At 45.4% G+C, this 27031-nt stretch overlaps 1 protein-coding gene across 1 annotated transcript in view; it reads right to left on the reverse strand.

Moving 5' to 3' along the window:
• Positions 1 to 27031, reverse strand: part of LOC110516863 (2-hydroxyacylsphingosine 1-beta-galactosyltransferase) — a 93398-nt gene that overhangs the window by 9481 nt on the left and 56886 nt on the right. The window contains exon 4 of the mRNA XM_036973807.1: positions 25483 to 25625. Within this exon, the coding sequence (XP_036829702.1) occupies positions 25483 to 25625 (143 nt within the window). The remainder of the gene's footprint in view (positions 1 to 25482; positions 25626 to 27031) is intronic.

The raw sequence follows: 27031 nt of genomic DNA on the forward strand, positions 1-27031 counted from the left end.
TTCCAGAGGTCCGCCCGGTGTCCTTTGTCTAAATTTGTGCGTAATCTTCAGGTGCAGGCATTTTCTCCTGGGATTCAGGAGAGAAAGCATGTTTCCAAGAACGATGTATCAATGAAGAGATATGTGAAAAACACCTTGAGGATTGATTCTAAACAACGTTTGCCATGTTTTCAGTCGATATTATGGAGTTAATTTGGAAAAAAGTTTGCGTTTTGAGGACTGAATTTATGGATTTTTTTTGGTAGCCAAATGTGATGTATAAAACGGAGCTATTTCTAATACACAAGGAATCTTTTTGGAAAAACTGAGCATCTGCTATCTAACTGAGAGTATCCTCATTGAAAACATCAGAAGTTCTTCAAAGGTAAATGATTTTATTTGAAGGCTTTTATGTTTTTGTTAATGTTGCGTGCTGGATGCTAACGCTAATGCTAACGCTAAATGCTAACGCGAAATGCTAACTCTAGCTAGCTACTTTTACACAAATGATTGTTTTCCTATGGTTGAGAAGCATATTTTGAAAATCTGAGATGACAGTGTTGTTTACAAAAGGCTAAGCTTGAGAGATGGCATATTTATTTCATTTCATTTGCGATTTTCATAAATAGTTAACGTTGTGTTATGCTAATGAGCTTGCTGATAGATTTACACAATCCTGGATACAGGGGTTTTTTCATAGCTAAACGTGACGCAGAAAACGGAGCGATTTGTCCTAAACAAATAATCTTTCAGGAAAAACTGAACATTTGCTATCTGAGAGTCTCCTCATTGAAAACATCTGAAGTTCTTCAAAGGTAAATTATTTTTTTGAATGCTTTTCTGTTTTTTTGTGTAAATGTTGCCAGCTGAATGCTAATGCTAAATGCTACGTTAGCCATCAATACTGTTACACAAATGCTTGTTTTGCAATGGTTGAGAAGCATATTTTGAAAATCTGAGATGACAGTGTTGTTAACAAAAGGCTAAGCTTGAGAGCTAGCATATTTATTTCATTTCATTTGCGATTTTCATGAATAGTTAACGTTGCGTTATGGTAATGAGCTTGAGTCTGTATTCACGAACCCGGATCCGGGATGGGGAGATCAGAAAGGTTAATCAATATAAACTCTCCTGATGACATCACAACACACCAGGGGGTGTATTAATCAATATAAACTCTCCTGATGACATCACAACACACCAGGGGGTGTATTAATCAATATAAACTCTCCTGATGACATCACAACACACCAGGGGGTGTATTAATCAATATAAACTCTCCTGATGACATCACAACACACCAGGGGGTGTATTAATCAATATAAACTCTCCTGATGACATCACAACACACCAGGGGGTGTATTAATCAATATAAACTCTCCTGATGACATCACAACACACCAGGGGGTGTATTAATCAATATAAACTCTCCTGATGACATCACAACACACCAGGGGGTGTATTAATCAATATAAACTCTCCTGATGACATCACAACACACCAGGGGGTGTATTAATCAATATAAACTCTCCTGATGACATCACAACACACCAGGGGGTGTATTAATCAATATAAACTCTCCTGATGACATCACAACACACCAGGGGGTGTATTAATCAATATAAACTCTCCTGATGACATCACAACACACCAGGGGGTGTATTAATCAATATAAACTCTCCTGATGACATCACAACACACCAGGGGGTGTATTAATCAATATAAACTCTCCTGATGACATCACAACACACCAGGGGGTGTATTAATCAATATAAACTCTCCTGATGACATCACAACACACCAGGGGGTGTATTAATCAATATAAACTCTCCTGATGACATCACAACACACCAGGGGGTGTATTAATCAATATAAACTCTCCTGATGACATCACAACACACCAGGGGGTGTATTAATCAATATAAACTCTCCTGATGACATCACAACACACCAGGGGGTGTATTAATCAATATAAACTCTCCTGATGACATCACAACACACCAGGGGGTGTATTAATCAATATAAACTCTCCTGATGACATCACAACACACCAGGGGGTGTATTAATCAATATAAACTCTCCTGATGACATCACAACACACCAGGGGGTGTATTAATCAATATAAACTCTCCTGATGACATCACAACACACCAGGGGGTGTATTAATTTTTTTTTTTTTTTCTTTATTTGTCACATGCGGCGAATACAACCCAAGTATAGACCTGACCGTGAAATGCTTACTTTACAAGCCCTTAACCAACAATGCAGTTCAAGAATAGTTAAGAAAATATTTTCACAAATAAACTAAAGTAACAATTACGAGGTTATATACAGGAGGTACCGGTACTGAGTCAGTGTGCAGGTTAGAGGTCATTTGTACATGTAGGTAGGGGTGAAGTCACTAGCAGTGTACTAGCAGTGTAAAAAACAAATAGAGGGAGGGGTGGCCATTTGATTAATTGTTCAGTTCTTCTGGCTTGGGGGTAAGAAGCTGTTAAGGAGCCTTTTGGTCCTAGACTTTGCATTCTGGTACCGCTTGCAGTGCGGTAGCAGAGAAAACAGTCTATAACTTGGGCGACTGGAGTCTCTGACAATTTTATGGGATTTCCTCTGATACCGCCTATTATATAGGTCCTGGATGGCAGGAAGCTTGGCCCCAGTGATGTACTGGGCTGTACGCACTGCCCTCTGTAGCGCCTTATGGTCAGATGCAGAGCAGTTGTCATACCAGGCGGTGATGCAACCAGTCAGGATGCTCTCCATGGTGCAGCTGTAGAACTTTTTGAGGATCTGGGGACCCATGCCAAATCTTTTCAGTCTCCTTAGGGGGAAAAGGTTTTGTCGTGCCCTCTTCACAACTGTGTCTTGGTGTGTTTGGACCATGATAGTTTGTTGGTGATGTGGACACCAAGGAACTTGAAACTCTCAACCTGCTCCACTACAGCCCCGTAGATGTTAATAGGGGCCTGTTTGGCCCCCCTTTTCCTGTAGTCCACGATCAGCTCCTTTGTCTTGCTCACATTGAGGGAGAGGTTGTTGTCCTGGCACCACACTGCCAGGTCTCTGACCTCCTCCCTATAGGCTGTCTCATCGTTGTCGGTGATCAGACCTACCACTGTTGTGTCGTCAGCAAATGTAATGATGGTGTTGGAGTCGTGTTTGGCCACGCAGTCATGAGTGAATAGGGAATACAGAAGGGGACTAAGTACACACGCTTGAGGGGCCCCAGTGTTGAGGATCAGCGTGGCAGACGTGGCAGACATGTTGTTGCCTACCCTCACCACCTGGGGCCAGCCCGTCAGGAAGTCTAGGACCCAGTTGCAGAGGGAGGTGTTTAGATCCAGGGTCCTTAGCTTAGTGATGAGCTTCGTGGGCACTATGGTGTTGAACGCTGAGCTGTAGTCAATGAACAGCATTCTCACATAGGTGGTCCTTTTGTCCAGGTGGGAAAGGGCAGTGTGGAGTGCGATTGAGATTGCATCATCTGTGGATCTGTAGGGGCGGTATGCGAATTGGAGTGGGTCTAGGGTGTCCGGGAGGATGCTGTTGATGTGAGCCATGACCAGCCTTTCAAAGCACTTCATGGCTTCCGACGTGAGTGCTACGGGGCGGTAATCATTTAGACAGGTTACTTTAGCTTTCTTGAGCACAGGGACTATGGTGGAAACATGTAGGTATTACAGACTCGGCCAGGGAGATGTTGGAAATGTCAGTGAAAAGACACTTGACAGTTGGTCAGTGCATGCTTTGAGTACATGTCCTGGTAATCCGTCTGGCCCCGCGGCTTTGTGAATGTTGACCTGTTTAATTGCTCACATCGGCTTCTGAGACCACTGTCACACAGTCTTCCAGAACAGCTAGCGCTCTCGTGCATGCTTCAGTGTTGCTTGCCTCGAAGTGAACATAAAAGGCATTTAACTCATCTGGTAGGTTCGCATCACTGGGCAGCTCGCGTCTGGGTTTCCCTTTGTAGTCTGTAATAGTTTTCAAGCCCTGCCATATCTGACGAGCGTCAGAGCCAGTGTAGTAGGATTCAATCTTAGTCCTGTATTGAAGCTTTGCTTGTTTTATGGTTCGTCTGAGGGCATAGCGGGATTTCTTATAAGCGTCCGGATTAGTGTCCCGTTCCTTGAGAGCGGCAGCTCTAGCCTTTAGCTCAGTGCGGATGTTTCCTGTAATCCATGGCTTCTGGTTGGGGTATGTACGTACAGTCACTGTGCGGACGACGTCGTCAATGTATTTAATGATGAAGCCGATGACTGAGGTGGTGTACTCCTCAATGCCATCGGAAGGATCCCGGAACCTATTCCAGGCTGTGCGAGCAAAACAGTCCTGTATTGTAGCCTCCTCGTCATCTGACCACTTCCGTTTTGAGCAAGTCACTGGTACTTCCTGCTTTAGTTTTCGCTTGTAATCAGGAATCAGCAGGATAAAATGATGGTCAGATTTGCCAGAAGGAGGGCGAGGGAGACCTTTGTACACGTCTCTGTATGTGGAGTAAAGGTGGTCTAGTGGTTTTTGTTTGCCTGCATTAAAGTCCCCGGCCACTAGGAGCGCCACTTCTGGGTGAGCATTTTCTTCTTTGCTTATGGCCCTATAGAGTTGGTTCAGAGAGGTCTTAGTGCCAGCATTGGTCTGTGGTGGTAAATAGACGGCTATGAATAATATAGATGAAAACTCTCTTGGTAGATAGTGTTGGTCTACAGCTTATCATAAGGTACTCTACCTCAGGTGAGGTGTTGTAGTCTATATAGGGAATAGAGTTCTGACCAGACATATTATAGTCTAAAATTGGGAATAGGGTTCTGACCAGACATATTGTAGTCTATATAGGGAATAGAGTTCTGACCAGACATATTGTAGTCTATATAGGGAATAGGGTTCTGACCAGACATATTAGGTGTAGATGATAGAGAATACAGATGAACAGGGGGTCGTGACCAGCCTCACACTCCAGTACAGTAAGTGATAGAGAATATAGATGACCAGCCTCACACTCCAGTACAGTAGGTGGTAGAGAATATAGATGAACAGGGGCTGTGACCAGCCTCACACTCCAGTACAGTAGGTGATAGAGAATATAGATGAACAGGGGGCTGTGACCAGCCTTACACTCCAGTACAGTAGGTGATAGAGAATATAGATGAACAGGGGGCTGTGACCAGCCTCACACTCCAGTACAGTAGGAGAAAGATAGATAATATAGATGAACAGGGGGCTGTGACCAGCCTCACACTCCAGTACAGTAGGTGATAGAGAATATAGATGAACAGGGGGCTGTGACCAGCCTCACACTCCAGTGCAGTAGGTGATAGAGAATATAGATGAACAGGGGGCTGTGACCAGCCTCACACTCCAGTACAGTAGGTGGTAGAGAATATAGATGAACAGGGGGCTGTGACCAGCCTCACACTCCAGTACAGTAGGTGGTAGAGAATATAGATGAACAGGGGCTGTGACCAGCCTCACACTCCAGTACAGTAGGCGATAGAGAATATAGATGAACAGGGGGCTGTGACCAGCCTCACACTCCAGTACAGTAGGTGATAGAGAATATAGATGAACAGGGGGCTGTGACCAGCCTCACACTCCAGTACAGTAGGTGATAGAGAATATAGATGAACAGGGGGCTGTGACCAGCCTCACACTCCAGTACAGTAGGTGGTAGAGAATATAGATGAACAGGGGGCTGTGACCAGCCTCACACTCCAGTACAGTAGGTGATAGAGAATATAGATGAACAGGGGGCTGTGACCAGCCTCACACTCCAGTACAGTAGGTGGTAGAGAATATAGATGAACAGGGGGCTGTGACCAGCCTCACACTCCAGTACAGTAGGTGATAGAGAATATAGATGAACAGGGGGCTGTGACCAGCCTCACACTCCAGTACAGTAGGTGATAGAGAATATAGATGAACAGGGGGCTGTGACCAGCCTCACACTCCAGTACAGTAGGTGATAGAGAATATAGATGAACAGGGGGCTGTGACCAGCCTCACACTCCAGTACAGTAGGTGGTAGAGAATATAGATGAACAGGGGGCTGTGACCAGCCTTACACTCCAGTACAGTAGGTGATAGAGAATATAGATGAACAGGGGGCTGTGACCAGCCTCACACTCCAGTACAGTAGGTGGTAGAGAATATAGATGAACAGGGGGCTGTGACCAGCCTCACACTCCAGTACAGTAGGTGGTAGAGAATATAGATGAACAGGGGCTGTGACCAGCCTTACACTCCAGTACAGTAGGAGATAGAGAATATAGATGAACAGGGGGCTGTGACCAGCCTCACACTCCAGAACAGTAGGTGGTAGAGAATATAGATGAAAAGGGGGCTGTGACCAGCCTCGCACTCCAGTACAGTAGGAGATAGATAGATAATATAGATTAACAGGGGGTCGTGACAAGCCTCACACTCCAGTACAGTAGGTGATAGATAGAGAATATAGATGAACAGGGGGCTGTGACCAGCCTCACACTCCAGTACAGTAGGTGATATATAGAGAATATAGATGAACAGGGGGCTGTGACCAGCCTCACACTCCAGTACAGTAGGTGATAGAGAATATAGATGAAAAGGGGGCTGTGGCCAGCCTCACACTCCAGTACAGTAGGTGATAGATAGAGAACATAGATGAACAGGGGGCTGTGGCCAGCCTCACACTCCAGTACAGTAGGTGATAGAGAATATAGATGAACAGGGGGCTGTGGCCAGCCTCACACTCCAGTACAGTAGGTGATAGATAGAGAATATAGATGAACAGGGGGCTGTGACCAGCCTCACACTCCAGTACAGTAGGTGGTAGAGAATATAGATGAACAGGGGCTGTGACCAGCCTCACACTCCAGTACAGTAGGTGATAGATAGAGAATATAGATGAACAGGGGGCTGTGACCAGCCTTACACTCCAGTACAGTAGGTGATAGATAGATAATATAGATTAACAGGGGGTCGTGACAAGCCTCACACTCCAGTACAGTAGGTGATAGATAGAGAATATAGATGAACAGGGGGCTGTGACCAGCCTCACACTCCAGTACAGTAGGTGATAGAGAATATAGATGAACAGGGGGCTGTGACCAGCCTCACACTCCAGTACAGTAGGTGGTAGAGAATATAGATGAACAGGGGGCTGTGACCAGCCTCACACTCCAGTACAGTAGGTGATAGAGAATATAGATGAACAGGGGGCTGTGACCAGCCTCACACTCCAGTACAGTAGGTGGTAGAGAATATAGATGAACAGGGGCTGTGACCAGCCTTACACTCCAGTACAGTAGGTGATAGAGAATATAGATGAACAGGGGCTGTGACCAGCCTTACACTCCAGTACAGTAGGTGATAGAGAATATAGGTGAACAGGGGGCTGTGACCAGCCTCACACTCCAGTGCAGTAGGAGATAGATAGATAATATAGATTAACAGGGGGTCGTGACAAGCCTCACACTCCAGTACAGTAGGTGATAGATAGAGAATATAGATGAACAGGGGGCTGTGACCAGCCTTACACTCCAGTACAGTAGGTGGTAGATAGAGAATATAGATGAACAGGGGGCTGTGACCAGCCTCACACTCCAGTACAGTAGGTGGTAGAGAATATAGATGAACAGGGGCTGTGACCAGCCTCACACTCCAGTACAGTAGGTGATAGATAGAGAATATAGATGAACAGGGGGCTGTGACCAGCCTTACACTCCAGTACAGTAGGTGATAGATAGATAATATAGATTAACAGGGGGTCGTGACAAGCCTCACACTCCAGTACAGTAGGTGATAGATAGAGAATATAGATGAACAGGGGGCTGTGACCAGCCTCACACTCCAGTACAGTAGGTGATAGAGAATATAGATGAACAGGGGGCTGTGACCAGCCTCACACTCCAGTACAGTAGGTGGTAGAGAATATAGATGAACAGGGGGCTGTGACCAGCCTCACACTCCAGTACAGTAGGTGATAGAGAATATAGATGAACAGGGGGCTGTGACCAGCCTCACACTCCAGTACAGTAGGTGGTAGAGAATATAGATGAACAGGGGCTGTGACCAGCCTTACACTCCAGTACAGTAGGTGATAGAGAATATAGATGAACAGGGGCTGTGACCAGCCTTACACTCCAGTACAGTAGGTGATAGAGAATATAGATGAACAGGGGGCTGTGACCAGCCTCACACTCCAGTGCAGTAGGAGATAGATAGATAATATAGATTAACAGGGGGTCGTGACAAGCCTCACACTCCAGTACAGTAGGTGATAGATAGAGAATATAGATGAACAGGGGGCTGTGACCAGCCTTACACTCCAGTACAGTAGGTGGTAGATAGAGAATATAGATGAACAGGGGGCTGTGACCAGCCTTACACTCCAGTACAGTAGGTGATAGAGAATATAGATGAACAGGGGGCTGTGACCAGCCTCACACTCCAGTACAGTAGGTGGTAGAGAATATAGATGAACAGGGGGCTGTGACCAGCCTTACACTCCAGTACAGTAGGTGATAGAGAATATAGATGAACAGGGGGCTGTGACCAGCCTCACACTCCAGTACAGTAGGTGGTAGAGAATATAGATGAACAGGGGGCTGTGACCAGCCTCACACTCCAGTAGAGTAGGTGGTAGAGAATATAGATGAACAGGGGCTGTGACCAGCCTTACACTCCAGTACAGTAGGAGATAGAGAATATAGATGAACAGGGGGCTGTGACCAGCCTCACACTCCAGAACAGTAGGTGGTAGAGAATATAGATGAACAGGGGGCTGTGACCAGCCTCACACTCCAGTACAGTAGGTGATAGATAGAGAATATAGATGAACAGGGGGCTGTGACCAGCCTCGCACTCCAGTACAGTAGGAGATAGATAGATAAAATAGATTAACAGGGGGTCGTGACAAGCCTCACACTCCAGTACAGTAGGTGATAGATAGAGAATATAGATGAACAGGGGGCTGTGACCAGCCTCACACTCCAGTACAGTAGGTGATATATAGAGAATATAGATGAACAGGGGGCTGTGACCAGCCTCACACTCCAGTACAGTAGGTGATAGAGAATATAGATGAACAGGGGGCTGTGGCCAGCCTCACACTCCAGTACAGTAGGTGATAGATAGAGAACATAGATGAACAGGGGGCTGTGGCCAGCCTCACACTCCAGTACAGTAGGTGATAGAGAATATAGATGAACAGTTGGCTGTGGCCAGCCTCACACTCCAGTACAGTAGGTGATAGATAGAGAATATAGATGAACAGGGGGCTGTGACCAGCCTCACACTCCAGTACAGTAGGTGGTAGAGAATATAGATGAACAGGGGCTGTGACCAGCCTCACACTCCAGTACAGTAGGTGATAGATAGAGAATATAGATGAACAGGGGGCTGTGACCAGCCTTACACTCCAGTACAGTAGGTGATAGATAGATAATATAGATTAACAGGGGGTCGTGACAAGCCTCACACTCCAGTACAGTAGGTGATAGATAGAGAATATAGATGAACAGGGGGCTGTGACCAGCCTCACACTCCAGTACAGTAGGTGATAGAGAATATAGATGAACAGGGGGCTGTGACCAGCCTCACACTCCAGTACAGTAGGTGGTAGAGAATATAGATGAACAGGGGGCTGTGACCAGCCTCACACTCCAGTACAGTAGGTGATAGAGAATATAGATGAACAGGGGGCTGTGACCAGCCTCACACTCCAGTACAGTAGGTGGTAGAGAATATAGATGAACAGGGGCTGTGACCAGCCTTACACTCCAGTACAGTAGGTGATAGAGAATATAGATGAACAGGGGCTGTGACCAGCCTTACACTCCAGTACAGTAGGTGATAGAGAATATAGATGAACAGGGGGCTGTGACCAGCCTCACACTCCAGTGCAGTAGGAGATAGATAGATAATATAGATTAACAGGGGGTCGTGACAAGCCTCACACTCCAGTACAGTAGGTGATAGATAGAGAATATAGATGAACAGGGGGCTGTGACCAGCCTTACACTCCAGTACAGTAGGTGGTAGATAGAGAATATAGATGAACAGGGGGCTGTGACCAGCCTCACACTCCAGTACAGTAGGTGGTAGAGAATATAGATGAACAGGGGCTGTGACCAGCCTCACACTCCAGTACAGTAGGTGATAGATAGAGAATATAGATGAACAGGGGGCTGTGACCAGCCTTACACTCCAGTACAGTAGGTGATAGATAGATAATATAGATTAACAGGGGGTCGTGACAAGCCTCACACTCCAGTACAGTAGGTGATAGATAGAGAATATAGATGAACAGGGGGCTGTGACCAGCCTCACACTCCAGTACAGTAGGTGATAGAGAATATAGATGAACAGGGGGCTGTGACCAGCCTCACACTCCAGTACAGTAGGTGGTAGAGAATATAGATGAACAGGGGGCTGTGACCAGCCTCACACTCCAGTACAGTAGGTGATAGAGAATATAGATGAACAGGGGGCTGTGACCAGCCTCACACTCCAGTACAGTAGGTGGTAGATAGAGAATATAGATGAACAGGGGGCTGTGACCAGCCTTACACTCCAGTACAGTAGGTGATAGAGAATATAGATGAACAGGGGGCTGTGACCAGCCTCACACTCCAGTGCAGTAGGAGATAGATAGATAATATAGATTAACAGGGGGTCGTGACAAGCCTCACACTCCAGTACAGTAGGTGATAGATAGAGAATATAGATGAACAGGGGGCTGTGACCAGCCTTACACTCCAGTACAGTAGGTGATAGATTGAGAATATAGATGAATAGGGGGCTGTGACCAGCCTCACACTCCAGTACAGTAGGTGGTAGAGAATATAGATGAACAGGGGGCTGTGACCAGCCTCACACTCCAGTACAGTAGGTGGTAGAGAATATAGATGAACAGGGGGCTGTGACCAGCCTCACACTCCAGTACAGTAGGTGATAGAGAACATAGATGAACAGGGGGCTGTGACCAGCCTCACACTCCAGTACAGTAGGTGATAGAGAATATAGATGAACAGGGGGCTGTGACCAGCCTCACACTCCAGTACAGTAGGTGATAGAGAATATAGATGAACAGGGGGCTGTGACCAGCCTCACACTCCAGTACAGTAGGAGATAGATAGAGAATATAGATGAACAGGGGGCTGTGACCAGCCTTACACTCCAGTGCAGTAGGTGGCGGTGTATCCACCTTTCAGTTGGTTGCGATCCACCAATAGAAATGTAAAGAAGAAAAAGAAGAAGAAGGACAGGTGAAAGCAATATGGTGGAAGCTGAACATCGGCTCAGAAATATAACACAGCCGTCTTCAAATCGAAAGTAATTTTATTTGGTCACATACACGTGTTTAGCAGATGTTATTGGGGTGTCTACAGTCAATGTGTTGATAGAACTTTAGTCACATTTTCCTCATATTTTCTTTGTTAAAATCCCCAGCTGCAATAAAAGCAGCCTCAGGACATGTGGTTTCCAGTTCGCATAAAGTCCATTGTAGTTCCTTGAGGGCCGTTGTGGTATCGGCTTGAAGGAGAATATACACGGCTGTGACAATAACTGAAGAGAATTCTCTTGGGAGGTAATACGGTCGGCATTTGATTGTGAGGGATTCTAGGTCAGGTGAACAAAAGGACTTGAGTTTCTGTATGTTATCACAATCACATCATGAGTAGTTAATCATGAAACATACACCCCCACCTTTCTTCTTCCCAGAGAGTTCTTTATTCCTGTCTGCCCGATGAACTGAGAACCCAGCTGGCTGTATGGATAGGGACAGTATATCCGGAGAGAGCCATGATTCCCTGAAACAGAGGATATTACAGTCCTTGATCTTTCTCTGGAAGGAGATCCTCGCCCTGAGCACGTCTACTTTATTGTCCAGAGACTGAACATTAGCGAGTAATATACTCAGAAGCGGTGAACGGTGTGCCCGCCTCCTGAGTCGGACTAGAAGTCAACTCTGAATACACTGGAATACGTTAAATTGCCCGGGGAGGGGGGTACGAACAAAGGATCCAATTCGGGAAAGTTGTATTCCTGGTTGTACGTAATATCACAAAAAAAACATTCTGGACTGACAATGTAAGAAATAACAAAATACTGCCAAGTTGTGTAGGAGCAGAAGAGCCTCATGTCTGTCTGTTGCCATCTTCACCTTGAAGACGGTTTCTAGCTTCTAGCCAACGTTGCCGTATTTTGTAATTTTTTTTGTTTTTTCTTAAATTATTTGCTCAGAACGTTTCTTGAATTATTACCTGCAACCCGAAAATAACTGTTGAATATTAGATTGGAGCCACTCACCAGCCACTCACCAGCCACTCACCAGCAACTCACCAGCCACTCACCAGCCACTCACCAGCCACTCACCAGCAACTTACCAGCCACTCACCAGCCACTCACCAGCCACTCACCAGCCACTCACCAGCCACTCACCAGCCACTCACCAGCAACTTACCAGCCACTCACCAGCCTCTCACCAGCCACTCACCAGCATTTCAAACAGGCTTCCCTGAATTGGATCCTTTGTTTGTGTCACACCCTGATCTGTTTCACCTGTCTTTGTGCTTGTCTCCATCCCCATCCAGGTGTCACACCCTGATCTGTTTCACCTGTCTTTGTGCTTGTCTCCATCCAGGTGTCACACCCTGATCTGTTTCACCTGTCTTTGTGCTTGTCTCCATCCAGGTGTCACACCGTGATCTGTTTCACCTGTCTTTGTGCTTGTCTCCATCCAGGTGTCACACCCTGATCTGTTTCACCTGTCTTTGTGCTTGTCTCCATCCAGGTGTCACACCCTGATCTGTTTCACCTGTCTTTGTGCTTGTCTCCATCTAGTTGTCGCCCATCTTCCCCATTATCCCCGGTGCATTTATACCTGTGTTCTCTGTTTGTTTTATCCCCGGTGCATTTATACCTGTGTTCTCTGTTTGTTTTATCCCCGGTGCATCTCTGTTTGTCTGTTGCCAGTTTGTCTTGTCTCGTCTACCAGCGTTTTTTCCTTTACTGTTTTTTGTTTGTTAGTTCCTGTTTTCTAGTTCTCCTGGTTTTCGACCATTCTGCCTGACCTGACCCTGAGCCTGCCGACTATTCTGTACCTCTTGGCACTGCCCTGGATTACTGACGCCTGCCTGCCCTGACCCTGAGCCTGCCGACTATTCTGTACCTCTTGGCACTGCCCTGGATTACTGACCCCTGCCTGCCCTGACCCTGCCTGCCTGCCGTTGTCACGTTGCTATAAGGGATCGGGAGACAGGCGCAGGAATGCGTAATAGGGGATTTTATTGACCCAAATTACAGCGTGCCGTGTGAAGGCACGGGGACGAAGACCAAACAAACACGTATTCAAAACACAGGGTTGAAACCCAAACAAAAGAGCGAAGAGTACCTCAAATACATCTATAAGTACCTAGGTGTCTGGCTAGACTCTAAACTCTCCTTCCAGACCCATATCAAACATCTCCAATCGAAAATCAAATCAAGAGTCGGCTTTCTATTCCGCAACAAAGCCTCCTTCACTCACGCCGCCAAACTTACCCTAGTAAAACTGACTATCCTACCGATCCTCGACTTCGGCGATGTCATCTACAAAATTGCTTCCAACACTCTACTCATCAAACTGGATGCAGTTTATCACAGTGCCATCCGTTTTGTCACTAAAGCACCTTATACCACCCACCACTGCGACTTGTATGCTCTAGTCGGCTGGCCCTCGCTACATATTCGTCGCCAGACCCACTGGCTCCAGGTCATCTACAAGTCCATGCTAGGTAAAGCTCCGCCTTATCTCAGTTCACTGGTTACGATGGCAACACCCATCCGTAGCACGCGCTCCAGCAGGTGTATCTCACTGATCATCCCTAAAGCCAACACCTCATTTGGCCGCCTTTCGTTCCAGTTCTCTGCTGCCTGTGACTGGAACGAATTGCAAAAATCGCTGAAGTTGGAGACTTTTATCTCCCTCACCAACTTCAAACATCTGCTATCTGAGCAGCTAACCGATCGCTGCAGCTGTACATAGTCTATTGGTAAATAGCCCACCCATTTTCACCTACCTCATCCCCATACTGTTTTTATTTATTTATTTTTCTGCTCTTTTGCACACCAATATCTCTACCTGTACATAACCATCTGATCATTTATCACTCCAGTGTTAATCTGCATAATTGTAATTATTTGCCTACCTTCTCATGCCTTTTGCACACAATGTATATATAGACTCCCCTTTTTTCTACTGTGTTATTGACTTGTTAATTGTTTACTCCATGTGTAACTCTGTGTTGTCTGCTCATACTGCTATGCTTTATCTTGGCCAGGTCACAGTTGCAAATGAGAACTTGTTCTCAACTAAATAAAGGTGAAATAAAAATTTAAAAAAAAAAAAATAAACACCCGTAATCATCTGCACAGTACAAGTGGCAGGAAAGCCAGACCAACACAGCACAGGTACTCACACGACCAACGGAAAATGTAACAATAAATCAAATCAAAATGTATTTGTCACATACACATGGTTAGCAGATGTTGATCAGGCTGTTGATTAGAGTTGATCAGGCTGTTGATAGTGGCCTGTGGAATATTGTCCCACTCCTCTTTAATGGCGGTGTGAAGTTGATAGGATATTGTCGGGAACTGGAACACGTTGTCGTAACACGTACAGATCCTTGCGATATGGGGCCATGTATTATCATGCTGAAACATGAGGTGATGGCGGCGGATGAATGGCACGACAATGGGCCTCAACATTAGGCCGTTCGCCCACAAAACGCCATGCATCTCTCTCTCTGTCTCTCTCTCTCTCTCTCTCTCTCTCTCTCTCTCTCTCCCTCCCTCTGTCTCTCTCAGCTACATGTCTGTGAATGGTGGAAATCTTGGTAAATGATTAAACTAGATAAGATAGAATGGGTCACCATAATGACCCTTGGAATCACAGGCATTTTCACACACACACAGTAACAGTAAGAGTACTGGTCAATGATCACTGTGTCAACAGGAGTTCTGGTCCAGGATCAGTGTGTCAGTAGGAGTTCTGGTTCAGGATCAGTGTGTTAGTAGAAGTTCTGGTCAGGATCAGTGTCAGTAGGAGTTCTGGTCCAGGATCAGTGTCAGTAGGAGTTCTGGGCCAGGATCTGTGTCAGTAGGAGTTCTGGTCCAGGATCAGTGTCAGTAGGAGTTCTGGGCCAGGATCTGTGTCAGTAGGAGTTCTGGTCCAGGATCAGTGTCAGTAGGAGTTCTGCGTCAGGATCAGTGTGTCAGTAGGAGTTCTGGTCCAGTTCTGGTCCAGGATCAGTGTGTCAGTAGGAGTTCTGGTCCAGTTCTGGTCCAGGATCAGTGTCAGTAGGAGTTCTGGTCCAGTTCTGGTCCAGGATCAGTGTCAGCAGGAGTTCGGCATCAGGATCAGTGTGTCAGTAGGAGTTCTGGTCCAGTTCTGGTCCAGGATCAGTGTGTCAGTAGGAGTTCTGGTCCAGTAATAGTCCAGGATCAGTGTATCAATAGGGGTTCTGGTCCAGGATCAGTGTCAGTAGGAGTTCTGGTCCAGGATCAGTGTCAGTAGGAGTTCTGGTCCAGTTCTGGTCCAGGATCAGTATGAGTTCACCTTTTACCAGTCTGTTTCAGGCTTTAACCAGTCTGTTTCTGGCTTTAACCATTAACCAGTCTATTTCAGGCTTTAACCAGTCTGTTTCAGGCTTTAACCAGTCTGTTTCATGCTTTAACCATTAACCAGTCTGTTTCAGGCTTTAACCAGTCTGTTTCTGGCTTTAACCAGTCGGTTTCATGCTTTAACCAGTCTGTTTCAGGGTTTAACCATTAACCAGTCTGTTTCAGGCTTTAACCATTAACCAGTCTGTTTCATGCCTTAACCAGTCTGTTTCTGGCTTTAACCAGTCTGTTTCAGGGTTTAACCATTAACCAGTCTGTTTCAGGCTTTAACCTTTAACCAGTCTGTTTCAGGCTTTAACCTTTAACCAGTCTGTTTCAGGCTTTAACCAGTCTGTTTCAGGCTTTAACCAGTCTGTTTCAGGCTTTAACCAGTCTGTTTCAGGCTTTAACCAGTCTGTTTTAGGCTTTAACCATTAACCAGTCTGTTTCAGGCTTTAACCATTAACCAGTCTGTTTCAGGCTTTAACCAGTCTGTTTCAGGCTTTAACCATTAACCAGTCTGTTTCAGGCTTTAACCAGTCTGTTTCAGGCTTTAACCAGTCTGTTTCAGGCTTTAACCAGTCTGTTTCAGGCTTTAACCAGTCTGTTTCAGGCTTTAACCATTAACCAGTCTGTTTCAGGCTTTAACCATTAACCAGTCTGTTTCAGGCTTTAACCAGTCTGTTTCAGGCTCTAACCAGTCTGTTTCAGGCTTTAACCAGTCTGTTTCAGGCTTTAACCATTAACCAATCTTTTTCAGGCTTTAACCATTAACCAGTCTGTTTCAGGCTTTAACCAGTCTGTTTCAGGCTTTAACCAGTCTGTTTCAGGCTTTAACCAGTCTGTTTCAGGCTTTAACCAGTCTGTTTCAGGCTTTAACCATTAACCAGTCTGTTTCAGGCTTTAACCATTAACCAGTCTGTTTCAGGCTTTAACCATTAACCAGTCTGTTTCAGGCTTTAACCAGTCTGTTTCAGGCTTTAACCAGTCTGTTTCAGGCTTTAACCAGTCTGTTTCTGGCTTTAACCAGTCTGTTTCAGGCTTTAACCAGTCTGTTTCAGGCTTTAACCAGTCTGTTTCTGGCTTTATTTAACCAGTATGTTTCAGGCTTTAACCATTAACCAGTCTGTTTCTGGCTTTAACAAGTCTGTTTCTGGCTTTAACCAGTCTGTTTCTGGCTTTAACCAGTCTGTTTCAGGCTTTAACCAGTCTGTTTCTGGCTTTAACCAGTCTGTTTCTGGCTTTAACCAGTCTGTTTCTGGCTTTAACCAGTCTGTTTCAGGCTTTAACCAGTCTGTTTCTGGCTTTATTTAACCAGTCTGTTTCAGGCTTTAACCATTAACCAGTCTGTTTCAGGCTTTAACCATTAACCAGTCTGTTTCAGGCTTTAACCAGTCTGTTTCTGGCTTTAACCAGTCTGTTTCAGGCTTTAACCATTAACCAGTCTGTTTCAGGCTTTAACCATTAACCAGTCTGTTTCAGGCTTTAACCAGTCTGTTTCAGGCTCTAACCAGTCTGTTTCAGGCTTTAACCAGTCTGTTTCAGGCTTTAACCATTAACCAATCTTTTTCAGGCTTTAACCATTAACCAGTCTGTTTCAGGCTTTAACCAGTCTGTTTCTGGCTTTAACCAGTCTGTTTCAGGCTTTAACCATTAACCAGTCTGTTTCAGGCTTTAACCAGTCTGTTTCAGGCTTTAACCAGTCTGTTTCAGGCTTTAACCAGTCTGTTTCTGGCTTTAACCATTAACCAGTCTGTTTCAGGCTTTAACCATTAACCAGTCTGTTTCAGGCTTTAACAAGTCTGTTTCTGGCTTTAACCAGTCTGTTTCTGGCTTTAACCAGTCTGTTTCTGGCTTTAACCAGTCTGTTTCTGGCTTTATTTAACCAGTCTGTTTCAGGCTTTAACCATTAACCAGTCTGTTTCAGGCTTTAACCAGTCTGTTTCAGGCTCTAACCAGTCTGTTTCAGGCTTTAACCAGTCTGTTTCAGGCTTTAACCATTAACCAATCTTTTTCAGGCTTTAACCATTAACCAGTCTGTTTCAGGCTTTAACCAGTCTGTTTCAGGCTTTAACCAGTCTGTTTCAGGCTGTAACCAGTCTGTTTCAGGCTTTAACCAGTCTGTTTCAGGCTTTAACCAGTCTGTTTCAGGCTTTAACCAGTCTGTTTCAGGCTTTAACCATTAACCAGTCTGTTTCAGGCTTTTACCATTAACCAGTCTGTTTCAGGCTTTAACCATTAACCAGTCTGTTTCAGGCTTTAACCAGTCTGTTTCAGGCTTTAACCAGTCTGTTTCAGGCTTTAACCAGTCTGTTTCTGGCTTTAACCATTAACCAGTCTGTTTCAGGCTTTAACCATTAACCAGTCTGTTTCAGGCTTTAACAAGTCTGTTTCTGGCTTTAACCAGTCTGTTTCTGGCTTTAACAAGTCTGTTTCTGGCTTTAACCAGTCTGTTTCTGGCTTTAACCAGTCTGTTTCTGGCTTTAACCATTAACCAGTCTGTTTCAGGCTTTAACCAGTCTGTTTCTGGCTTTAACCAGTCTGTTTCTGGCTTTAACCAGGCTGTTTCTGGCTTTAACCAGCCTATTTCAGGCTTTAACCATTAACCAGTCTGTTTCAGGCTTTAACCATTAACCAGTCTGTTTCTGGCTTTAACAAGTCTGTTTCTGGCTTTAACCAGTCTGTTTCTGGCTTTAACCAGTCTGTTTCTGGCTTTAACCAGTCTGTTTCTGGCTTTATTTAACCAGTCTGTTTCAGGCTTTAACCATTAACCAGTCTGTTTCTGGCTTTAACAAGTCTGTTTCTGGCTTTAACCAGTCTGTTTCTGGCTTTAACCAGTCTGTTTCTGGCTTTAACCAGTCTGTTTCTGGCTATTTGGAAACTAAACTATATCCCACTGAATGACTAGGCCTGTGTCCTCAATGGCACCCTAATACTGCGTTCGGGAAGTATTCACAGCCTTTTAAATTACAGCCTGAATTTAATATGGATTAAATGTACATGTTATGCCACTGATATACTCTCTCTCTCACAATACCCCGTAATGGAGAAAAAAAAGTGGAATTATGTTTTTTAGAATTTTTGACAAATTGATAAAAAATGAAAGGCTGAAATGTCTTCAAGCCTAAATAAGTTCAGGAGAAAAAATGTGCTTAAAAGTCACATAATAAATTGCATGGACTCACTCTGTGTGCAATAACAGTGTTTATCATTCATTTTGAATAACTACCTCATCTCTGTACCCCACACATGCAAGTAGGGTCCCTCAGTCAAGCAGTGAATTTCAAACACAGATTCAACCACAAAGACCAGGGAGGTTTTCCAATGCTTCGCAAAGAAGGGCTCCTATTGGTAGATGGGTAAAACAAACAATAAACAGACTTTGAATATCCATTTGAGTTATTAATTACACTTTAGCTGCTGTATCAATACACCAAGTCACTACGAAGATACAGGCGTCCTTCCTAACTCAGTTGCCGGAGAGGAAGGAAACTGCTCATAGATTTAACCATGAGACCAATGGTGACTTTAAAACAGTTACAGAGTTTAATGGCTGTGATAGGAGAAAACTGAGGATGGATCAACAACATTGTAGTTACTCCACAATACTAACCTGTCCACCCCCAGAAAACATGGTTCAGTTTGCTGTACCCCAGAAAACAGACATATTAACCTCAGTCCACCACCCTGGGGTAGGGGTAAACTGGTAGACAAATTAACCTTTCACCGGGACACTGAATGTTTACCGAGTGGCCTAGTTACAGTTTTGACTTTTTTGTGGCTTGAAAATCTATGGCAAGACATGAAAATGTCTGTCTCGCAATGCATTATCAGAACACCAGCTACATTATCAGAATGACGGCCCATCTAACAGCAGCTCTACAGCTACATTATCAGAATGACGGCCCATCTAACACCAGCTCTACTGCTACATTATCAGAATGACGGCCCATCTAACACCAGCTCCACTGCTACATTATCAGAATGACGGCCCATCTAACACCAGCTCCACTGCTACATTATCAGAATGGCGGCCTATCTAACACCAGCTCTACTGCTGCATTATCAGAACGACGGCCAGTCTAACACCAGCTCCACTACTGCATTATCAGAATGACGGCCCATCTAACACAAGCTCCATTATCAGAATGACGGCCCATCTAACAACAGCTCCACTGCTACATTATCAGAATGACGGCCCATCTAACACCAGCACCACTGCTGCATTATCAGAATGACAGCCAATCTAACACCAGCTCCATTATCAGAATGACGGCCCATCTAACAGCAGCTACATTATCAGAATGACGGCCCATCTAACACCAGCTCCACTGCTACATTATCAGAATGACGGCCCATCTAACACCAGCTACATTATCAGAATGACGGCCCATCTAACACCAGCCCCACTGCTACATTATCAGAATGACAGCCCATCTAACACCAGCTCTACTGCTACATTATCAGAATGACGGCCCATCTAACACCAACTCCACTGCTACATTATCAGAATGACGGCCCATCTAACACCAGCTCCACTGCTACATTATCAGCATGACGGCCCATCTAACACCAACTCCACTGCTACATTATCAGAATGACGGCCCATCTAACACCAGCTACATTATCAGAATGACAGCCCATCTAACACCAGCTACATTATCAGAATGACAGCCCATCTAACACCAGCTACATTATCAGAATGACAGCCCATCTAACACCAGCTACATTATCAGAATGACAGCCCATCTAACACCAGCTACATTATCAGAATGACGGCCCATCTAACACCAGCTACATTATCAGAATGACAGCCCATCTAACACCAGCTACATTATCAGAATGACGGCCCATCTAACACCAGCTACATTATCAGAATGACAGCCCATCTAACACCAGCTACATTATCAGAATGACAGCCCATCTAACACCAGCTACATTATCAGAATGACAGCCCATCTAACACCAGCTACATTATCAGAATGACAGCCCATCTAACACCAGCTGCATTATCAGAATGACAGCCCATCTAACACCAGCTACATTATCAGAATGACAGCCCATCTAACACCAGCTACATTATCAGAATGACAGCCCATCTAACACCAGCCCCATTATCAGAATGACGGCCCATCTAACACCAGCTACATTATCAGAATGACAGCCCATCTAACACCAGCCCCATTATCAGAATGACGGCCCATCCAGCTCCACTCCTCCATTAACCAGAATGTTCTTCTGACAATGTCTCACGTGACCCTCTGAAGAGGTCCATTAAATCATGCTACTCTGTTGCCTACCGAGGACGATGGCGAGCCGAACGACCGTGCTGCTCTGGTGGAGCTTGTATCTAAAACCAAGTACGGATTTAACCGAAATGCACATGTGGAACTGTTTGTAGATGGCTCTGCTCAGTGTTCTGAGAAGGGAGAACCACGTATGTAACCACGGTTACTACTGCCTCAACCACACTGGAAAGTGCTAAATTACCCTCCCACCTTTCTGCCCAAGCAGCAGAACTCTTTGCACTCACTAGAGCTGGCATATTAGCTAAAGGCCAGTCTGCTATCATCTATACAGATAGCAGATATGCCTTTGGTTTGGTACATGATTTGGGTACTCTGTGGAAACAGCATGGCTTCCTGACCTCCTCTGGTCAGACAATCTCTCATTCAAACCTTGTTAATAACTTACTAAAGGCTATTTTGCTCCCATCTGAAGTTGTTGTTTGTAAGTGCATCACTCATGCTAACTCTTCCGATTCTGTCTCCAAAGGTAACGCTATGGCTGACTTGGTAGCCTGTCTCCGTGGAGACCCCATCTGTGTTACAGATGGTTTCACTTCCTGATCATAACATCCTCCTCCTCCGTGTGAGTCCTTTTGAGTTAAGGAATGATTTTGTAAATACTTTTTGGTTTGCACCTGGGTTTTCTGTGTTTGCAATTTTGTGCAAAAATGTGTTTGACTAACAACAAGGAAGAGAGATTCTGATGCCGGCTCATCTGACCCCTGAAGGACCATTTGAACACATAATGATGGATTTTATTGAACTCTCTCCTCGTCAGGGTTACACATATTGTCTGGTGATAGTGGATGCCTTCTCCAATGGGGTAGAGGCGTTCCCCTGTTGACATTCCACTGCTATGGCTATGGGGCAGCAGGGAAGCCTAGTGGTCAGAGCGTTGGACTTGTAATCAATAAGGTTGCTAGATTAGATCCCCAGAGCCGACAAGGTAAAAATCTGTCGTTCTGCCCCCTGAACAAGGCAGTTAACCCACTGTTCCCCTGAACAAGGCAGTTAACCCACTGATCCCCTGAACAAGGCAGTTAACCCACTGTTCCTCTGAACAAGGCAGTTAACCAACTGTTCCCCTGAACAAGGCAGTTAACCCACTGTTCCCCTGAACAAGGCAGTTAACCCACTGTTCCTCTGAACAAGGCAGTTAACCCACTGTTCCCCTGAACAAGGCAGTTAACCCACTGTTCCCCTGAACAAGGCAGTTAACCCACTGATCCCCTGAACAAGGCAGTTAACCCACTGTTCCTCTGAACAAGGCAGTTAACCAACTGTTCCCCTGAACAAGGCAGTTAACCCACTGTTCCCCTGAACAAGGCAGTTAACCCACTGTTCCTCTGAACAAGGCAGTTAACCCACTGTTCCTAGACCAGTTTATCCCACTGTTCCTCTGAACAAGGCAGTTAACCCACTGTTCCCCTGAACAAGGCAGTTAACCCACTGTTCCTAGACCAGTTTACCCCACTGTTCCTCTGAACAAGGCAGTTAACCCACTGTTCCCCTGAACAAGGCAGTTAACCCACTGTTCCCCTGAACAAGGCAGTTAACCCACTGTTCCTCTGAACAAGGCAGTTAACCCACTGTTCCTAGACCAGTTAACCCACTGTTCCTCTGAACAAGGCAGTTAACCCACTGTTCGTAGACCAGTTTACCCCACTGTTCCTAGACCAGTTAACCCACTGTTCCTAGACCAGTTAACCCCACTGTTCCTAGACCAGTTAACCCACTGTTCCTAGACCAGTTAACCCACTGTTCCTAGACCAGTTAACCCCACTGTTCCTAGACCAGTTAACCCACTGTTCCACTGTTCCTAGACCAGTTAACCCACTGTTCCTAGGCCAGTTAACCCACTGTTCCTAGGCCAGTTAACCGACTGTTCCTAGACCAGTTAACCCACTGCTCCTAGACCAGTTAATCCACTGTTCCTAGGCCAGTTAACCCACTGTTCTTAGGCCAGTTAACCCACTGTTCCTAGGCCAGTTAACCCACTGTTCCTAGGCCAGTTAACCGACTGTTCCTAGACCAGTTAACCCACTGTTCCTAGGCCAGTTATCCCACTGTTCCACTGTTCCTAGGCCGTCATTGAAAATAATAATTTGTTCTTAACTGACTTGGTGCCTGGTTAAATCAAATGGCAGAGGTCAAGGATCTCCTGAGAGAGATCCATCCCAAGGTGGGGGTTACCATCGGCTACGAAAACCAACTGACATTTACTCCTGAGGTGCCGACCTGTTGCACCCTCTACAACCAAATGAAATCCTAAACCCTATTGAGCATCTGTGGGGCATCCTCAAACGGAAGGTGGAGGAGTGCAAGGTCTCTAACATCCACCAGCTCCGTGATGTCGTCATGAGGAGTGGAAGAGGACTCCAGTGGCAACCTGTGAAGCTCTGCTGAACTCCATGCCCAAGAGGGTTAAGGCAGTGCTGGAAAATGATGGTGGCCACACAAAATATTGACACTTTGGGCCCAATTTGGACATTAATGGTCGTGTGTTTACACAAATTTACATTGTTATACAAGATGTACACTCACTACTTTACATTGTAGCAAAGTGTCATTTCTTCAGTGTTGTCACATGAAAAGATATACTCAAATATTTACAAAAATGTGAGGGGTGTACTCACTTTTGTGATATACTGTAGATCCTGTGTACAAGAACCTGTTCTGATCCAACCCTAACTAACCCCATTCATAACCTGTTCTGATCCAACCCCGACGAACCCCATTCAGAACCTGTCCTGATCCAACCCCGACGAACCCCATTCAGAACCTGTTCTGATGTGTGTCTTTACCTATTCTAAACCATGTGAATGTGTCTGTACCTATTCTAAACCATGTGAATGTGTCTGTACCTATTCTAAACCATGTGAATGTGTCTTTACCTATCCTAAACCATGTGAAGGGATGGCGTGATTATTGGGGAACCAATTACTCCACAATGTCTGTGCACCAGTCACTCCCTCCTTTGGCCTGGGGGGAGATAAGGTTTGAGACAAGATGTGTGTGGTAGTGTCTGGAACCACTGTATGTCACCTCTGATGTTACACCTATCCTGGGGTAGTGTATGACCTAGAGGTTCACTCCCCCCACTGTGATGTGTGGGGTAGTGTCTGGAACCATTGTATGTCCTCTCTGATGTTACACCTATCCTGGGGTAGTGTATGACCTAGAGGCTCACTCCCCTCAGTGAACTTGTCCATTAGAGGGGTCAAGAAGGGGTTTTACTGGAGATGGGAGTATCTGGAGTTGACAATTGATTTATGCCATAGACTGAGTTGGTGTTTCTGTGCTATGAAGTACCAGGGACGAGACCGGAGCCTCGTCTCAGGGGCCAAACTGAACAATAAAAACAGTCTTCATAGCAAATGCTATCGGTCTGCGTGATACTCCTTTCTCATTTATCAAGTCCCACCTTGTGACCCATTCCACACGTCTGTTGTTTGTCATGTAGACTGAGGGGTGGATCTTTGCTATAAAATATTTTTTGTAGCCTTTGTGTCGTGGCTCTCAAGGAATCCTCTGATTCTGATTGGTTCGTCGACCAGCCAATCGCTACTGCAGAGCTCTCACTAATAAAGATTCTGTTTATTATTAACCAGTCTGTTTCTGGCTTTAACCAGTCTGTTTCTGGCTTTTACCAGTCTGTTTCTGTCTCTCACTAATAAAGATTCTGTTTGACTACGACTTGTGTGATACGTTTGTCTCTCCTCATTTGATAATACAGAAATGAACCACCACATCCACTGCAGTATATAATTCAACTTGTCAACACTGGAGATAGTAGGTAAGGTGCTGGGGCCATTTTAGTGCCCACAAGAGCAGTGGTCGTTTATCATTCAGCCATTTTACCCCACCCACCTGGCTGATGGTGCCACCCCTGGCAGCCATTTTGTGTCCTCTCTTTCCTAGTTGCAGTGGGAGTGAATGGATGAGTTCCTGCCCAACTAGATGCCCAAGTGTTGATTTGCATCAACCAATGGTTGTGTGACAAGTTATTTATACCTATCCAGGCGCTGTAAGATTTAGCATGAGTCTACAATATAGTCGGGGAGGAACTCGACCAATGTGATTTAGCAGCCATGTTGTGTCCTCCCCCTTCCCAGTTGCAGTGGAAGGGAATGTGAATTAGCAGCCATGTTGTGTCCTCCCCCTTCCCAGTTGCAGTGGAAGGGAATGTGAATTAGCAGCCATGTTGTGTCCTCCCCCTTCCCAGTTGCAGTGGAATGGAATGTGAATTAGCAGCCATGTTGTGTCCTCCCCTTTCCCAGTTGCAGTGGAATGGAATGTGAATTAGCAGCCATGTTGTGTCCTCCCCCTTCCCAGTTGCAGTGGAAGGGAATGTGAATTAGCAGCCATGTTGTGTCCTCCCCCTTCCCAGTTGCAGTGGAATGGAATGTGAATTAGTAGCCATGTTGTGTCCTCCCCCTTCCCAGTTGCAGTGGAAGGGAATGTGAATTAGCAGCCATGTTGTGTCCTCCCCCTTCCCAGTTGCAGTGGAATGGAATGTGAATTAGCAGCCATGTTGTGTCCTCCCCTTTCCCAGTTGCAGTGGAATGTGAATGAATTAAATTGGTAGTACCTCCAGACCACGCGTTGGGGCAGCCTGCCCAGGGCTCCAGCCAGTTTGTGAGTGATGTCCTCTGAGAGGTATTTGACCCCGGCGCCAAACGATACGACCACGAAGCCATGCTCCGCCGTGTCATTTACCCACGACTCAAAGTCCTGCAGCGCGCGCACACACACACACACACACACACACACACACACACACACACACACAGAGAGAGAGAGGAGACAGTTCAAATCTAGACATAGGACTATCTGTTGTCCAACACACAACAACACACAGAGACACACACACACCTAACACCCCGTGACTACTGTCTCCACGACTACTGTATCCCTGGACGCTGTTTACATCATCATCAAACTATATTGATATAAAACAGAGAATTAAACCATAACAGAATGTGACGTCACGTGCCAGCAGAAGAGTCACATTATCATTCTACTTCTGTCTGTCTCCCATGACCCTGGTTGACCCCTGAGTGAGGTGATAGTCCCCACCCTTCTCTCTGTGTCACAAGTTTCCCCTAGCAACAGATCTAGGATCAGCTTTCCCTTCCCCAATCATAACCATTAGTGGGGGGAAATGTAAAACTCCCACACACACACACACACACTAAATAGGTAATCTTAGTGAAGAACTAAAGCCAACTGATGTAGCATCGTAAACAGAGCTGTTTGTGCTTTGGTTCAGGCTTTACTCATTTGTCATTGTCACAGTGTCTCTCAAATGGCCCTCTATTCTCTATGTAGTGTGACCGATATGGATCACGGTGCCATTTGGGCCAATCAGCCTTAAGGCAGGAAGGGGTTCTGTCTAGCTAACACAAATACAGGTTAGACATATAGCTATCAGGCTCCTCCAAGACAACTAAGCTAGCTACATGTTGGGTCAAAGAAGAAGCCCATGAACGTTAGCATGAACGTTAGCATGATGGTTAACTGTGTCTCATTACATATCCTGTTATTAAAGCTCTTTAGCCGTTAGCAATGTTAGCATGATGGTTAACTGTGTCTCATTACGTATCCTGTTATTAAAGCTCTGTAGCCGTTAGCAATGTTAGCATGATGGTTAACTGTGTCTCATTACGTATCCTGTTATCAAAGCTCTTTAGCCGTTAGCAATGTTAGCATGATGGTTAACTGTGTCTCATTACGTATCAAGTATTTAAAGCTCGTTAGCCGTTAGCAATGTTAGCATGATGGTTAACTGTGTCTCATTACATTGACCGTTATCAAAGCTCCTTAGCCGTTAGAAATGTTAGCATGATGGCTAACTGTGTTTAGCTGTTAGCATGACATGCTGTAGCCAGTTAGCTAGCCTGGTAATAGGGAACAATAGTGCCCTGTGTTGGTTAATAATGCATTTCATATGTCACATTAAGACACATTGTGCCAGAACACTGAGCCCAGTGACACACTCAATGGAGTGTATAAACATTAGCCTAGCACGCTAACGGCCTAGCTCACCAAACATTAGCCTAGCATGCTAACTGCCTAGCTCACCAAACATTAGCCTAGCACGCTAACAGCCAAGCTGAATGTCTGCCATTGTACAGTCT

The sequence above is a fragment of the Oncorhynchus mykiss genome, unplaced genomic scaffold (assembly GCF_013265735.2).
Source record: "Oncorhynchus mykiss isolate Arlee unplaced genomic scaffold, USDA_OmykA_1.1 un_scaffold_321, whole genome shotgun sequence".
NCBI lineage: Eukaryota > Metazoa > Chordata > Actinopteri > Salmoniformes > Salmonidae > Oncorhynchus > Oncorhynchus mykiss.